This window comes from Meriones unguiculatus, chromosome 8, assembly GCF_030254825.1.
Source record: "Meriones unguiculatus strain TT.TT164.6M chromosome 8, Bangor_MerUng_6.1, whole genome shotgun sequence".
In the NCBI taxonomy this organism is placed as follows: domain Eukaryota; kingdom Metazoa; phylum Chordata; class Mammalia; order Rodentia; family Muridae; genus Meriones; species Meriones unguiculatus.
In genome coordinates this window covers 100153006-100170215 of record NC_083356.1, presented here as the reverse complement: position 1 = coordinate 100170215, position 17210 = coordinate 100153006, and the positions used below count along the sequence as shown (strand labels likewise).

General features: G+C 44.1%; 1 protein-coding gene across 1 annotated transcript in view; it reads left to right on the top strand.

The window, feature by feature from the left end:
• Positions 1 to 17210, top strand: part of Pla2r1 (phospholipase A2 receptor 1) — a 112032-nt gene that overhangs the window by 79524 nt on the left and 15298 nt on the right. Inside the window, exons 14-20 of the mRNA XM_021639237.2 lie at positions 712 to 796; positions 4414 to 4546; positions 5038 to 5073; positions 5422 to 5579; positions 9126 to 9190; positions 9842 to 9945; positions 12087 to 12223. Of these exons, the coding sequence (XP_021494912.1) occupies positions 712 to 796; positions 4414 to 4546; positions 5038 to 5073; positions 5422 to 5579; positions 9126 to 9190; positions 9842 to 9945; positions 12087 to 12223 (718 nt within the window). The remainder of the gene's footprint in view (positions 1 to 711; positions 797 to 4413; positions 4547 to 5037; positions 5074 to 5421; positions 5580 to 9125; positions 9191 to 9841; positions 9946 to 12086; positions 12224 to 17210) is intronic.

Sequence of the window (17210 nt, the reverse complement as noted above, 5' to 3'; positions counted from 1 at the left end):
TGCTCAAGTTAATCTACCGTGGCCCAGGCTGATCTCCCACAGAGTTATTTATGTTGGAAACTGGGGTGGGGGAGACTCCCCAAACATCCTGTGTACCTTTTATTAGATAGTGATCAACTCACAGAAAACGTACAAACAGTCGAAAAAATAGCAAGAAATCAAACCATCATAAGAGAGCACAGAAAGCAGAATCAAGTAGTAAATAGGAAGACAGTTTAAGGTCTCCCGGAGACGCCAGGCTCTGGGCTTTGCTAGCAAATTGTTTTTGTGTGTTAGAGACCTGATTGAAAGGCATTTCCATTCTTTTTTTTTTTAAGATTTATTTATTTATTATGTATACACTTCCATCCTTGGTGAAAAGCTCCTGTTCTCAGTGTAGGTTGACCTTTCCTTCCCTATGTCCATGAGCTCCGAGCCAGCCACACAGGACCTTGTGAGCCTAAATGTCTTCTTCCCTCATTTCGTAGCGCAGGGTTTCGCACGTAAAACGACATTTGATCCACTTCTGTCTTTGTGAGGTGTGGAAGAAGCTTCCTCCACGGCTGGATGGCTTGCCAGCCATGGGTTCTGCTGTGCTTTGATACTTTAACCCTGCCAGTCAGCATCAGCTCCCTCCTGCTCACAGAAACGCTGCAGCGCTTCAGCAGGGCCTTCCACCTAAAGTTGAGAAGGAGACTAGAAAGACACAGCTCTTGTTTCTTCTCTTCCTAGGACACAAGGAAGGCAGTTCTGGATTGGATTTAATAAAAGGAACCCACTGAATGCCGGTTCTTGGGAGTGGTCGGATGGCACGCCCGTAAGTCTTCCTAACTGTACACAGGAGGCGTACTTGAGCCAGGGGGTCCTGAACCCACTCAGTAAAACAGCCAAGAGAACCAGGAAGTGGCTGCAGCCCTGAGGCAAACTTATCCTAGGCCTTGGCCAAGACAGTGATTCCAGGAAAGGTCCTGGGAAACCTGGGGTGACCATACTGTTCTGGGGTCCCTATAGTTCATCCTGAGAAGAAATCCAAATCTCCAAAACTACGCCCCTAAACTGCCCCTCATTCAGAGGGACAGCTGTTCTTTACAATAATAACAGACTTCTAAGCCACCCTCTCTCCTGCACAAGGCCTGACTGTGTACGTGGCCTTTCTCCATGCCACAGTGAAAAAGAAACTACTTGGAAGCTTCTGAGATAGATGAGCAGATAAGCATGCTTGCTCTGCAACCATGAGGACCTGAATCAAATCTCCAGCACCCACATAAAAAGCCAGGCATAACTGCACATACCTCCAGTGTTGGGGAACAGAGACACAACTCTCTGGCCAGCCAGCCAGGCCAGAATGGAGAGTTTCCAGTTCAGTGAGAAAGCCATAAAGTAAAGATGTCAGCCCAGAGGAGGGCACTAGACACCCTTCTCTGGTCTCAGCCTGCTCCTGCTCCCACCATACACACACACACACACACACACACACACACACACAGAGAGAGAGAGAGAGAGAGAGAGAGAGAGAGAGAGAGAGAGAGAGAGATTTTTCTTGGTTTGTTCATTGTTTTGTTTTTTGTTTGTTTGTTTGTTTGTTTTTCAAGACAGGGTTTCTCTGTAGACTTGGCTGTTCTGGACTCACTTTGTAGACTAGGCTGGCCTCAAACTCAAATCGATCTGCCTGCCTCTCCATCCCTGACTGCTGGGATTACAGGTGTGCACCACTGCTCCAGGTGAAAGAGAGTATTTTTAAGGATGGTTTTTGTCTCTGAAAAAGGACAAATACCATCAGGCTTAGGAATAACTCCTTCTTAGTCAGAAAAGATAGTTCCAGAAGGGGGAATACAGTTTGCTTTTGATTCCATGCTATACTCACAAACTCTGTGAAGGGAAGAAGGAGCCGGATGGTGCATTGTTTTTCCAGGTGCATTGAGGAATTCTCAGATTTCCATCAAGGTGACAAGGAAAATTATATGACACCATTTCAACTTTGAAAGGGAGCAGTTAGAGCCAGCCTCCAGGGAACATGTGAGGCAGCTGCTGTTTCCCAGACCTTCTTAACATCCTGTGCCGGTGGACAACAGAGCAATTAGCCCACAAAACTTATTACACAGGGCAGCCGGGATCTGCACACGGGTTGTCCAGTGCTGTGACATCTCCCGGTTTGTAAGATACCAGCAGTCCAGTGTGGATAAAGACCAACTGGGGAAAAAATGCTTATTCAAAAGATGCTTGAATTTATAGCTAAGAAGAGATTTAAAAGAAAAGAGGAATAAAGAAAACCTGTGTGCTTCTACAAGGTACAATAATAACGAAGAAATGCTAGTTTAAAACTGATACTAGCCACTGTTCCACTCAAGCATTGCTTCCTTTTGAAAGGATGTCAAGGACAAGGAGTGCGAAGAGACCCTGGAGAGGGTTTGGAATCCCTCAGCTGTGCCTATCTGTTTTACTAAAGAAGAAACTAAGATCCAGAAACGGAAGGGGCGCTAAAGCCATTTTACCTGTGGGAAATGAGATGTGGTGCATAGGAGTTAAAATACTTTGTTTTGTTTTAGTCACTCAAAGTCATTCAGGACAGGACGGGGACAGACAAATGATAAGAGCACATGGTACAGAGAGGAGTGGTGGACGGAGGTGCTCGAAACGAATGATAACCCACGCCATTCTCTAAACACGAGGATAGAGACACATTAGGTGAATTGATGCATAGCGTTGTGCGTATCTAAATAGTTCAAAGTGGCTTCTGAGCATCCTCTCATGTTCTACATTTTCACCCTAACTTTCATTTGTGGTTCATCCTCTCTTCTGTTGGGTAATCATTAAATAGTGGCAAGGGTTTACACCGAATTTAAAAACACCTGTTGTGGGAATCATATAGAATATGTGGTCACTCAAAAATAAAGTTGCTTTTCTAATTGATGGAAGTTATCTCTGGAGCCAGGCATGGCATCGCATACCTTTAATCCCAGCACTTGGATGGTAGAGGCAAGTGGATGTCTATGAGTTCAAGGTGAGCCTGATCTATGTAGTGAGTTCCAGGGATAAGTAGTGAGACCCTGTCTCAAAAAAAGTAAAACTAAAACGAAAAAGCTTTTCTGCTTTATGACTTTAGTCCTTAAAAACTAAATGCTTAGTATTTCCTATAAATGCTTAGCAAATGGATGGCATCAAAGATGATAACAAAAATCTGAGACATCCCTGAGCCTCTGCACTTACCCAAGGCCCCAGACAACAGCTGTCTTAGTCAGTGTTCTACTGCGTGACCACAGCAATTCTTATAAAAATAAGCATTTCACTGGAGCTGGCTTACAGTTCAGAGGTTTAGTCCATGGTCATCATGGCAGGGAATGTGATGGCACACACACAGTCAAGGTACTGGAGGAGGAGCCAAGCATTCTACATCCAGATCTGCAGACAGCAGGAAAGAGAAAGAAGCCTCTGGGCCTGGCTTGGGCATCTGAAACCTCAAAGCCCACCCCCAGTGACACACTTCCCACTCCAACAAGGCCACCCACATGTCCTAATCATTTCAAATACTACCAGTCCCTATGAGGAGCTGTTTTCATTCATACCACCACAATGGTGCAAGTTCAGAAGGAAGTGTACATCTGATTTCTTCTGGAGAAAACAATGGAGAGAGTTGTGTGTGTGTGTGTGTATGTGTGTGTGTGTGTGTGTGTGTGTGTGTGTGTGTGTGTGTGTGTGTGCACATTTTCACATGTGTGTAGAAGCCAGTGGCTAGTGTCAGGTGTCTTCCTCAATCACTCTCTACTTTTTTTGAGACAGGACCCCCAATTAATCCTGGAACTTAACCAATTAGGTACCCTGGCTGGCCCAGGTTCCTGCCTTCACTTCCACAGTGCTGAGATGGCAGGCACATGCTGCCTCACTGCTGTTTTGTTTTGTTTTTTAACACGGGTGATACTTAGGTCCTCATGCTTGCTACAGCAAGTGTTTTACTAGCTGCCACATCTCTCCAGCCCCTCATGCCTCTTTGTAAGAAAGAAAGAGGGGGAAAAATGCTAAGTACCCACCAGCTTAGTCTTCACTAATGTGGACCAATCTTCCTCTGGAATGTCATGTAGGCATTTCTGAAGACCCCTCTGAAGTCCCTTGGGCAGTGGTTCTCAACCTTCCTAATGCTGGGACCCTTTAAGAGAGTTTCTCAAGGTGTGGTGACCTCCAATCATAGTTATTTTCGTTGCTACCTCACAACTGTAATTTCTCTACCGTTGTGGATTGTGATGCAAATACCTGTGTATTTCACGGGGGGGGGGGGGGCCTTAGGCGAGCCCTGTGAAAGGGCTGTTTGACTTTCAAGGGGTGGCCACCTGCTGGTTGGGAACCACTGCCCTAGTGCCTGCATCACGGGTGCCCTCTCGGCTCTTCTGAACCTCCTCTGGGGGATCATCATTAAGGAATAACTAACTTCATCCGCCGCAGGTTGTCTCTTCATTTTTAGACAATGCTTACTTTGAAGAAGACGCCAGGAGCTGTGCCGTGTATAAGGCAAACAAAACCCTGCTGCCCTCGAACTGTGCTTCCAAACATGAGTGGATATGCAAAATCCCAAGAGGTATGAGACCTTTCCTGGGATGTTGTCATTTTAATGATGTGCAGAGATTCGAACCCTCAGCACTAGACCCCCGAGCCACACGGATGAACCCAACTGTGCTAATTTAGTAAAGCAGAGATCATGGGAGAAAGAAAGACAGCGCAGTACCCTGCACCCAGCAATCATGAGGGGTGAAGGGCACCAGCTGACCTTATGGAGCTAGCACTCTGACGTCACGAGCACTCGCCCACGGGAGGTCCTGTCCCGTGAGCACGTGGAAACACGGGGTGTGACAGGTGACTCGTGTCCCTGTCCTTTCTTCAGGCTCTCTGGAGATTGCCCTGTGAGTCTGAACTCTTCACGGAGTCTAAACAGTGCAGGGTATCCGTCTTAAAGCTTGTCTCTTTGAAGGTGGAGCAGGAATAGCGGGCGGGGTTAGAGCAGAGGGAGTTCAGAAAGCACGGGCACCCGCATGGAAGTCTCAGGCGCCGTGTTTTGCTTTTGCTCTGCAGATGTGAGGCCCAGCTTTCCACTCTGGTACCAGTACGGTAAGAGCCAGCCTGGCAGTGCAAATGCACAAACTTCCAAATGCACACAGCAGTGGGGATCTCGTAACTGCTCTAACCTGCCCTTCCCATACTGCCGCTCCCTTCTCTTTGTCACTTGTCCTTGGGCAGCAAGGCATGGCGAAGCTCAGAGAGTGATGATGACCACTTGCAGCCTCACTAAGATGTAGGGGCGGGGTTGGGTGAGGGGGGGAGCTTTACACACTTTTTTAAAATGCAAAGTGACCAAATTACAAGTTAGGAGTCAGTCACAGCCCACTCTCCTTCGAGTGCGCCCTCCATCCCTCACTGGTCTTGACAGGACCCCATCGTCACCTGGTTCTCTTGCAGATGCGCCCTGGCTCTTCTATCAGAATGCCGAGTACTTGTTCCACACCCACGCCGTGGAGTGGGACGCCTTTGAGTTTGTCTGTGCCTGGCTGCGAAGTGACTTCCTCACAATTTATTCTGCTCAGGAGCAAGAATTCATCCACAGCAAAATCAGAGCGGTACATGAACACAAATCACTACACAAAATTCATAGCTTACACCTTCTTTTGTCCTTGGGGGGGAAGAAATATTTCTAAGATCTGACTTTACACATTCAAGCCTCCAGAACAGACACAGACTTGTTTGAAGATGGATTTCGTTCCCACGCTGCAGATTAATAGAAAACAATGGAGACCTGGGTTTGTTATGTTGTTATATCTGTCCTTTGACTTTGGTTTGTTCTTTAATCACACGGTGGTAAGTTAGTCTGGTCCTATTTACTGAGATTCATTCATCGCTCCTGAGGTTTCATTTCCCTAGGATGCTGGCACCACTCATGAGGGCTCACTTTCCTCATCTAATCGCTTCCCAGAGGCTTGAGCTTTCTAATCTTGAGAGTTGGGATTTCAACATAAAAGACCGGGAAGGGAGGACACATACACATTCAGTCTGGCAGGATGTAGCTGTAGATTAACAAGCAGTATTTATTTCTTCCCATGATTGGTATGTTTTGTTGACAGTAGCATGGTGATATTATGGTGAGCATTAACATTTAACAAGTGAGAAGCCTCATGCTTCAGAATATCCTTGTAAACCGGATGTGGTGGTGCACATCTTTAATCCCAGCACTCTGGGAGGCAGAGGCAGTCAGATTGCTGTGAGTTCAAGGCTAGCCTGGTCTACAAAGCAAGTCCAGGACAGCCAAGGCTACCCAGAGAACCCTGTCTTGAAAAAAAAAAATAATAAAATAAAAATTAATTAATTAATTAATATCTCACAACCAAACTTTGGGCAGAGTGCAGGGAATCTTATGGAAGAAGGAGAGAGAAAGACCTGGAGGGGGCAGGAGCTCCACAAGGAGACCAACAGAGCCAAAAATCTGGGCCCAGGGAGGCCTGCAGAGACTGAAGAATCAACCAAGGACCGTGCATGGAGATAACCTAGATGACCCCCTGCTCAGATGTAGCCCATGGGGTTGCTCAGTCTCCACGGGGGTCCTCTAGTAAGGGGAGCAGAAGCTATCTCCTGGCATGAATTCAGTTGCCTGCTCTTTAATCACCTGTCCCTGTCAGGGTGGCCTTACTAGGCCAAAGAGAAAGAGGATCCAGATAATCCTGATGAGACATGATTGGCTAGGGTCAGATAGTAGGGGAAGAGGACCTCTCCTATCAGTGAACTAGGGGAGGGAAGAAGGGGAAGGTGGGACTGAAAGGAGATGAGGGAGGGGGCTACAGCCCACATACAAAGTGAATAAATTGTAATAAATAATAATAATAAATTAAAAAAAAGAATATCCTTGCAGAGCAGGAAGACACAGGAGAACGTACCGATTCCAGGATGAGTCAGCTTGGAGAGGCCATGCCACTCACTTTTGAGGCACACTCATCCTAAAGATGTAAAAAAAAAAAAAAGCTGGAATAAGTAATTACACTTAAATAACAGGTTTTCACAACACCATCCTGTGAAGAGTAGTGACTAGAATCGAGAAAGGAAAAAATAACATTTATTTGGAGTGTGGAGAATTTGATATGAGATAGAAATCTGGGTACAATTTCTCTAACAAAAACTGACTTTTCATTTGAAGAATGCTTATGTTTTCTCCCCCTCTCTGATAACAGGCCATGAATGTTATCAGAGTGAGCTTTGAATGTGTCTCTTTTGACCAATCTTCTCTTTCTGATCAGTGATGAAAACGTTAAAAAGCTACAAGCACTTGAGAGTCACTGGACAAATGGCTCCCCCATCAGTCACTTGGCTACTGCTTGTGTCTGTGGTATATAGTATTTGCACTGGAAAATGGCGATTCACTATTACCTTTTAAGTTTTATGTTTGTAAACACTTCTAAAACTATATATCACATCCATTACTTCCCAAAATCTGGCATTTTAAGCCCTTAAAAGAAATGAAAGCCCTCAATCATTTGGGGGGAATATATATATATATATATGATGACAGATTGCCTTTACTTTGGAAAGCTTAGTAGATGAACATATTGGCTGGTGTCCTAGCTCACTGGAATGTGCCCTTCCATGTAATGTTGACTGTAAAGCTGCTTGAGCATAGCAAATGTAAGTGATTCGTGAAAAGTGTCGTCATACCAGGTTTCCTTCTTTAAAATGTAGGTTCCAGTGTTTGTGACCATCCGTATACCTAGCTGACATTTAAGATACTCACTTTCCGCACGGGGGTGTTTTGGCCAGGCGTCTTTCATGGCTCGTGCCTCGAACATCACGGCTGTTGCTGTGCTGTGCGGGAGATTGCCAGACCTCAATTCAGTTGGTAGAATATATGGCACTTAAGATGTAAACGTGTCATAACTTCTCTCCCTACCTGGGAACAGTGAGCGATCAGGCCGTGCTTTCGACTGCTGCTGCCCATGAGCCTTCTCTGGGTGTGATAAAGCTGTGGTCTCCCCGCTCCATCAAGAGCCAGTCTCAAAGGGGGAATCTGAATTCCGAGTGTGGGAACATGCCCATGAAACAGCTCCTCAGGGATCTCAGATTATTGTAGTTCCCCTCTTGCAAGAGTCTCAAATTGCTGGTCTGGCAGACAGCCACGCTGTTTAAGGAGTGGAAGTACACTTGTTTCAAAATTAAAATGTGAGCAAGCTATCGGGCTCTGTTGCACGATGACCTGAAATTCATATGGAAGTAAATAACATATCTTAAAATCTATCCCCAGGCCTTCTCAAAAGGAAACAAGGGTATGCATTTAAATTCATAATGCCTTGGAATTAATAGTCTGGGGGCATAGAATAGTTAATTTGCATTTCGATACACCCACAGAGGGAGCAGATACACCATAAAGCTCTCCGCACGGGAAGGCTCGCTGAAATCCTGTCTGTCCCTTCCTCTTTTACGGTTAAGGGAAGGCTCCGATTTCCTGGGCTGTAAGTCCAGCCTGACATCTGCTGTGCGGTGTGGATGGGTGTGTGCACCTGCACCCGGGGTTTTTCAGTTTGATACTCCACTGTGCTACGCTCAGTGATTAATATTGGCCTTGGATTAATAAAATGGATAGAGGATGACTTCCTAAACTGTCAAATATTGGAATTCTGTAGCATCCTTTTGTCCTATGCCATGTCTCTCTCTCTCTCTTTGAATGCTGCACTGTCTAAAGCCTAACAGACTAACACCTAGACTCTAAATCTTTATTCTGTTAATGTCTTCATACCTTGTTTGTCAAACAGATGTCACATCTGCAGTGAGCTTCCATAAATCATGGAGAGAAGAAGCCACTAACTATAATCAGGAAAGGAATCCACCTTCCCTCTTACGTTATATGGCTTCTTACAGAGTTCGAAAGAATGCTTTTCAAGATGAATGAAACAGAAAATATTTTCAATGGTTCGCTTCAATTCTCTTTCATAATGAACACAGAGTAATCTAGAATAATGCAGTTTTAAGTTTTCTCTAGATAACTAGACCTTAGTTACTCTTGCTTATGTAACTGGGTAAAATCACAGTGAATAAAAAGCTAATAGCATCTCCACTGATCCTAATAGGGAAAATTTTAAGCAAGAACAATAAACGCTGACATTTTCTTTCTTTCTCCTCTTTAATAGCTATCGAAATATGGTGAAAATTGGTGGATTGGACTTGAAGAAGGAAGAGCCAGTGATCAAATTCAGTATGAACTGAGATTAATCTGTATTTAACATCATTTGATTAGTTGTATGTGTGGTAGGATTAGAGTTTGGCGATCAGTTTGCTGAATAGCCTTCAGCTATCCTTGACATATGAATTTTCATTCTTCTAACAAAAGGCATGAGCATTTTTTACCTCAAATGCCAGTCTATGCCACACCCATCACCTGGGAAAGCTTCTGCGTGCCCTATTGTGTGTGTGCGATTTTAAAACACCAGCACAAAATTTACTTTTAGAAAACTTTCGTGCATAACAATGCAGTATTAACTGTAGGTAAAATGCTACATGCATGCTTACCCAAGTTGAATAAACTATGACACTTCAAGTCACTACCCTAGAACTACAAGGATGGATTCAGATACTGAACATGCAAACTGAGACCTTAATATATATATATATATTTTCTTGAGGCTGGAGAGATGGCTCAGAGGTTAAGAGCCCTGGCGTCTCTTTCAGAATGTCATTCCCAGCACCCGCAGTGGGCAGTTCACAAACCCCTGTAATGCCAGCTCAAGGAGACATGTCGCCCCCTTCTGGTCTCCACAGGCATCTGCACACATTGTGTGTGGCATAAATAAACACCAACAGTAATGCGAAATGTGGAAAAAATAAATCTTTTAAAATTTTTCTACAGTTGGAGTAATGGGTCGCCCGTGATATTCCAGAACTGGGACAAAGAGAGAGAGAAAAGAAAGAGTAACCAGAGCCAGCAATGTGTCTTCATTTCTTCCACAACAGGTAACGTTACGTGTCCATGCTTGAGTTTACAGTGCAAACGCCTCTAGAGGCTGCCAAGCTCCTTCGTGCGCTTATGTCTGTTTTCAGTTGATGGTGTGTAGACTCATGCGTTGTCAGGTTTCTGGACGACCACTGTCCTGTGAAATTCATGCAGTCACATGCCTGTAAAGACCTTACAACTGGACCTCCTCTGGGACCAGGCACACGTGCGTTGCACACGCACGCACTCAAGCAAAACACTCAGATGCACACAATAATAAAAATAAACCTTTCAGAAAGGCATGCCCTTCCATAGCAAAAATGAACAAAATAGATGTTTCTTGTCCCTACCAAAAAACAGTTAAGAGTTGCTTACTGATTTGTACAAGAAAATATACTATAACTGGAGGATGAAGTGGGAATCGAATTTAAAATATACACAAAGCATCTCCCTCGAAGAAGGTGTGAGAGAGAGCAAAGGCAAAGTGTACTGAGTGTAGAAAATACAAACAAATCGTAAAATCATTAAACATAAAATCATTAAAGTGACTGGGTATGCTGGGGAAAAGCATGCCTTGTACATGCTATTCTCCGTGCAATGTCAGCGCAGAACTATTTTCCATACATCTTTGCTGTCTTATTTATAAACAGGATGACACTTTAGCATCTGCGAAACGTACTTCCGTTTTCCCCTCAGATGAAAGAAAGAGAGAAAGAAAAAAGAAAGAAAGAAAACCCTACATTCAGGGCTGGAGAGAGGACTCAGCAGTTAAGGGCATTTCTTCCAGAGGACCTGGGTTCAGGTCCCAGCATCCACATGGCAGCTCACAGTTGTCTGTAACTCGGGTTCCAGGGGATCTGACACCCTCACACAGATATACATGCAGACAAAACATCAGTGCACATAAAAATGAATAAGTCTTTAAATAAAACACCTAAATTCAGTTCACTGTTTTATCATCATCGATGTCTGGCCCTAATGGCTGCTCATCTCAGAAGGGAGCCTGTTTGCCAGTTGGACGCGATGGCACAGTGCAGCTAGAGAGCAGCTTCTGGATGTTCTGAGAACAGTGCCGCCTAGGCTGAGAGTCCACTTACACCAGACATACTTTCCAGAAGACCAAAAAAGAAAAAAGCCGTATTCGAGGCTCACTTGGTCAGGAGAGACAGAGGAAAGGCGAACCTCGAGGCGGCTCTGCAGTTAGGGGAAGCTGTGGTTAATCCGCTCGCTCTACCAGCAGGTGTCACAACAGCCTGTGGAAAGGGCTGTTCTGCAAGAAGAGCAGAGAATCCGCCCAGTCACAGTCCCACCTCAGAAGCCCCTGGTTTTCACTCCTGTCCTGAGGCAGGAAGCTGGCCCTGCCTTGCACTGGGCGTGTAGCTTCTATGTGCTGGCTTTACACACATGAGTTCTGCCGCCTTTCCTCTGGAATGGCAGCCCTTCCAGACTAAAAGACAGTTTGCAGGAGGCTGGGAAGTTGGGGACCAAGGGTCAAGAATGAGAACTGTTACTTTTTGAGAAGTTCCTGATTTTAACTTTTCTGTATTATTATGTAGGTTGAGGGTCTTTTCTCCCAGTTAAGATGTGTTTTGGTGTTTGCAAGTTGGGGAGTGCTTAACTGGGGCTTTACCAGTGAGCTGTCTCCAAGCTAAACAAACATCTGAAATCAGAGGCTTCCAAAGGGGAGAATTCCCAAACAGCTCGTCAGCGCTCAGAAGTTTTAGAATTTAGATGATTAGATTAGATATACTCAACCTGCATTTCTCAAGAAGCATTCTAAAGTTTAGAGCTGGTTCTGAATCTTTAGAAATGATCTGTTGTCTTAGAATCATTTTCCCTGTATTCCGAAGCCAGATTCTTAACAACCATGAAGTCTCCTTTTGCTTCCCAAGCCGAATACTCACAGGATTCTGAAGTAATCTTGTTTCGATGACAGCATGTGTTTCCTTCTTTAAAGAAGTTTTTCCATTCTCACAGTCCAGTTACTCGGGCGGCACCTTGCCCAGGTGTCACTCAAGATCTCTGCGACTAGCAGTCTAGTTCCAGACTTCAAAAAAATAAAAAGACGAAAAAAGCCATCGCAGTCCTGAAAATCAATCCGTGAAGATTTGGGGGCAGCCGCCCTTGTTCCTGAGGCTTTCCACCCTGTCTCCTCCTGCAGGGCTCTGGGGGACTGAGAACTGTTCCGTTCCTATGCCCAGCATTTGTAAGAGAGTGAAGATATGGGTCATCGAGAGGGAGAAGCCGCCCACACAGCCTGGCACGTGCCCCAGCGGGTGGCTTTACTTTAACCATAAGGTAAATGTCTTCCTATGAAGCCGCCTTTGCTTCTCCTCTGTAGAACTTCAGTTGAAAAGCATTTAAAAGTGAGGGGAGGTTTTGTTGTGATGGTGGTTTGGTTTGGTTTTGGTTTATTGTTTTGTCTTTTTTTTTTTTTTTTTTTTTTTTTTTTTTTTTTTTTTTAGCACTAGTTATTTAAGGGACCTGAAAGGTCCCTGTCACAATTTTTGAATGGTTTCGGGAGCTTTCCTTTTCGTGGGGGGGGGAGGGGAGAAGTGGCGAAAAAGGGTTTGTGTAAGGTGGCCATGCCTGCATGCTTCATTTATAGTTTTACTAGTGAATGTCACATACATACATAAAGTGTATGTGTGTGTGCAGTTCATGTGTGTGTTCATGTGTGTGTGCCTGCATGCCATTCATCTAGGCCCTGCCTGCAAATAAACTACAAACTTTAGGAAGCCCGAGTTCCACCCCCCTCACCCCGCCCTGAACCAGCAGGACCCTACCTACCTGTAAACTGATTAACTAATAGTGTAATTTGGTCAGTGTCATCTTGAGATTCATAAAGCTGAGCTTCAGTGCAGAATCCAATTGAAGAGGGAAAGCTGGCTGGCAGGGACGCTGTCAGCCAGGTTTGTGATTTCTGATGCTGCCTTCAATTAAGGCTTTGCCTCCACTCCTGACGTTTTGTAATAAAATAACTTTATTGGCCTTGGGTGGAAGTGATGAAAATAAATCCCAAACTGTAATCGTTTAACTCTTAGAGAATTAAGAAGTGAAACGGTGTCATAATTTCGTACACTAACAAACTGCTCTTTAATTGTGAACAGCCAGTTGTAAAATTCCAAGCATTCTGTCACACTGGCTGCCATGCTCTCCTACACCATCTTGCTGTGAGTGTTAGCTCAGGCAGTGAAGACGCCTGAACTCTGTACATATATATATGGCTACTCTGTACATACATATATATATATATATATGGCTACTTATATGTGGCTCGGTTAATTATGATGAAATTAAATTATGGCTCTCTTCACTTAGCATGGTATCTTTAAGTCTCAACCACTCTATGACACCTAACAGGATTTTTTTTTTTCCTTTTTAAGGATGAGCAGTAGTCTATAGCATAAATGTTGCCAAAATTCCTTCCCTGGGGCCATATAAACATATTTCCTCCTGCTCCTAAGATCCCAGAGACAAACAAAGGTATTATTCTACCAAAAACCATCCTGTAGAACCATTCTGTTTATTGGTTACCTTACAGGGTGTCGGTGAGGGTCGCTTATGGGAAAGTCTTTACCTAGCAGTGATGATGTCATAGCTGCATGGATGGGGCCTTCTTCCCCCGGTCTTCCCCAGCCTGTATACCCTAGCCCCTCCCCCAGGCCATCCATAGTTGGAGCAGAGTGGCATCCAGCAGGTGGTAGGAAGCAGCTGGGTGAACTCATACTCAGGTGAGGGTCTCACGACCCCTTTCCTCCCAGTGAGAGTAAACGGTCAGTAAGTCCACCTGGGAGAATCTTTTGATGGGGGCACAGCTGCCCGGAAGATGGCAACTGCTTGACTCAGAAGACGTGACCACCTCTTGCTCACCCATCTGTAAATACTCACCGTCATGCATACTGAGCATTGCTCTCACTGTTGGCTAACTTTGCTGGGTAGCACCATCAATCTTTCTTACTTGATTGAAATTTTAAGACACACGATGGTATTTTTCCAGTCGTACATCTGAGAAACCTGAAGTTTGTACAATCGTGTGACTTCTCTGAAAAGACATGTCACATCAAAATTCAGTCTCAGGCTCAGGGTATAAAGCACCTGTCTGGCCAAGCAAGCCTGGCAACCTAACTTCCGGTCCTTAGAAACCCTGTAACACAGCAGATGCAGCCACACGTTTGTATCTGATCCCAGCACAGGCTTCTACCTGGGCGAGGAAGTCACCAGAAGCTCGAGGGCCAGTCAGTGTGTGCGCACAGCAGGGAGCAAGAGAGATCCAGCCTCAAACAGGGTGGAAGGCACAGAGTGAGACTCAAGGCTCTCCTTCGACAAGACAGATGCATGGCCCTCCTACAAGAAAACACACACACACACACACACACACACACACACACACACACCACACCTTTTTCTTTTTGTTAAGTTGTATTAGATTTGTTTTGTTTTAATGCTATTTTTAAAATATCAGTACTACCCAAAGCAATCTACAGAGTGAGTGCAATCTTCATAATATCCCACTGGCACTATTCACAGAAATAGAAATAGAATAGAGCAACAATATACATCAGTGTTTACACTTCCAAGTCCCAGTTTGCTTTCCTAAAGCAACTGCATAATTGCTAAGTCATAGGATGTTCTTGTTTGGCTATTTGGAAAGATGACAAATGGATTTCCCCAGCAAATAAACAATTTACATTTGCATGTGTAATAGGAGGTTTCATCCATGTGCTTTTTGGGGGAAAATGTTCAATTAAATACCTTGTCCGTGTTTTAATTTAGTCCTTTTTTTTTTTTTTTGTACTGTTGAATCGTAGGAATTCCTTCTAGTGTTATATGTAATGAATTCCTATCGGGTAAACAATCTTTACCCCTAATAATTATAATGATGTTTTCCTTTATAATTATAATTCCCACGTGATGTGTGCAAGATTATAATTTTGATAAAGCTCAATGTATCTACTCTTCCTTTCGTTGCTTGTGCTTTGGGTATGACACCTGAGAACACAGCCTCCAGTCGCATTCCATGATCTTGGCTCAGATCTGAATTCTGATTGACTTGTCCTTCATTATGTGAGTTTTAGTGTCCTAAGGCTATTAGAACAAATGTGTCCTGCGGTTGGTGGTTATGGACAGACACAAACAAATGCCTATCTAGTCTCAAAGGTTTATTTTAAAACAGAATAAGAGGCAAGTGTGTGCATCTTGAACTTACACCGGGCAGTCGGGCGGCATAGACGGAGAAGCAGAGACTAAGGTACATGATCTTCTGTCAGTGCACAAGTGCACACCTCAGTTTCCTAACGACTTCTTAGGCTCCACCTCCTGAACGCCCACAGTACCTCCCAATGTGGCACCTGCTTGAGGTCTTTCCAAGGACTGTAACTTTGATAAAGTTTCATTTATAAATGAGGTGGGTTAAGAAACACTTATTGAAGAGGTGGCTCAGCAGTCAAGAGCTCGTGTGGCTCCCTAGAAGACCCAAGTTCGGTTCTCAGCACCCACAGGGGGCAGTTCACGGCTGCATTCAACTGTAGCTCCAGCTCTGACACTCTCTTTTGACTCTTCAAGCACCTGTACTAACCTACACATATAAAAAAATTAATCTTGGGCAGAAGAGATGGCTCAGAGGTTAAGAGCATTGGCTGCTCTTCCGGAGGTCTTGAGTTCAATTCCCAGCAACCACATGGTGACTCACAACCATCTGTAATGAGATCTTGTGTCCTCTTCTGAACATTATATACATAATAAATAAATCTTAGGAAATAAATCTTTAAACAAATTGTAATAACAGTAATAAAATGAAATGATGTCCTATAACAAAATTAAGAGAATGCATCCCTCTCTCTACCCTGCTCTTAAAGCTGTGGAAAGAAAAGATGGGGATAAATTCTGAATAAATTTCAATACATTATGGACCATTAAACTTTCTCACTTCTTTCTCACTTTCTTCTCCAAGGACTAATTTTTATTACTTAAAAAAAAAAAAAAGAAAGAAAGAAAAACTCAGCTGACAAGTTAATCACCTTTTTAGAGTTTAAAAAACAAAAACAAAAACAGAAAAACAAGCTATCTGGAAGCTAAGCATCCTTTCCAGTGTCTCATAAATCACCTTCTCCATGTTTGATAATGTGGCTTAATGATGTATGACAAACCTGACAAGGTGTCGCAGCAGGAAGCCAAGAGGGAGGGCTTCTCCATCTTTGTCTTCTTCTTCTCGTTCCTCTCCACCTTCCCCCCCTCCTCTCTCTCCCTCTCCCTTTCTCTTTCTGTTTATTTTACAGGTTTTTTTTTCAGACCTCGGTCCAGTGCCAATGAGTTCTTCAGTAGCATCTAAGGCAGAGACGGATGGATGAGAACATAAGGTTGTTTCAGACATAGGTAGTTATTCCATTCAACGACAGAGGGAAAACTGAGAAGAGACCAAATCTGAGGGAAATATTCTCGATTCTGTTGTCAAATGTTGACTAGGAGCTCTTTGGGAACGAAGTATTTCTATGATTCCAAGCTCACTTGGAATATTATAGGGCCTCCTTAAGTCACAGTTATGATGAGGGACACGTAAAACTCAGCCACACATTGCAAATTTGTCAGAAGGTGAACAAGTTAAAATGGAGGGTGTCGTCCTTCCTCCAGCTGTTCTGCCCTAATTATTAACAACAACGTTTCAGAGTGTGTTAGTTAAATGTGGCGTATTTTAGAAAAAAATAAGCCTGCGGTAATATTGTACTTCCACTGTCAAACTAAGAAATCTTGCCTGCAGGAAACATGTGAGCTAGTGAGGGAAGAATCTGCCTGCAAAGAAGGCTGGAGCAAAAGGAGCCAGCAAAAGCCACTGGTGTTTATGAATGGTTCATTAGTGACTATCTGAACACAGGGCGAACTCGCATTAAATGATAAGGCTTCCCCATAATTAGCGTGTGCCACACTTTGGGGTTTGTAATTAGAAGAAAGAAGCAGAATAAAAAGAGGAACAGATAAAAGGATGGTTGTTATAAAATAGAAATCCTTTAAAGCCAATTCCGTTTCTTTGTGAAGCAAACAAGAAGGAGGTGTGCAGGAGAGCTGGGAACCCATTCCTCTCTTGATTAGTAACTCAGGCTGCATCACAGTTCCTGGTTTTTTTCATCCTAAAAGCAGCAGGAGCCAGGTGAAGACCTGAAGCCCCAAAGAACGCCATCATCAGGACTGAATGTTGGCAATATTGATGCTTTGGGCAGGAGTGGGAAAATTCATGGCAGGAACCGGCACTGTCTTAATCTCCCACCGCATATTCCAGCGGCAACTCTTC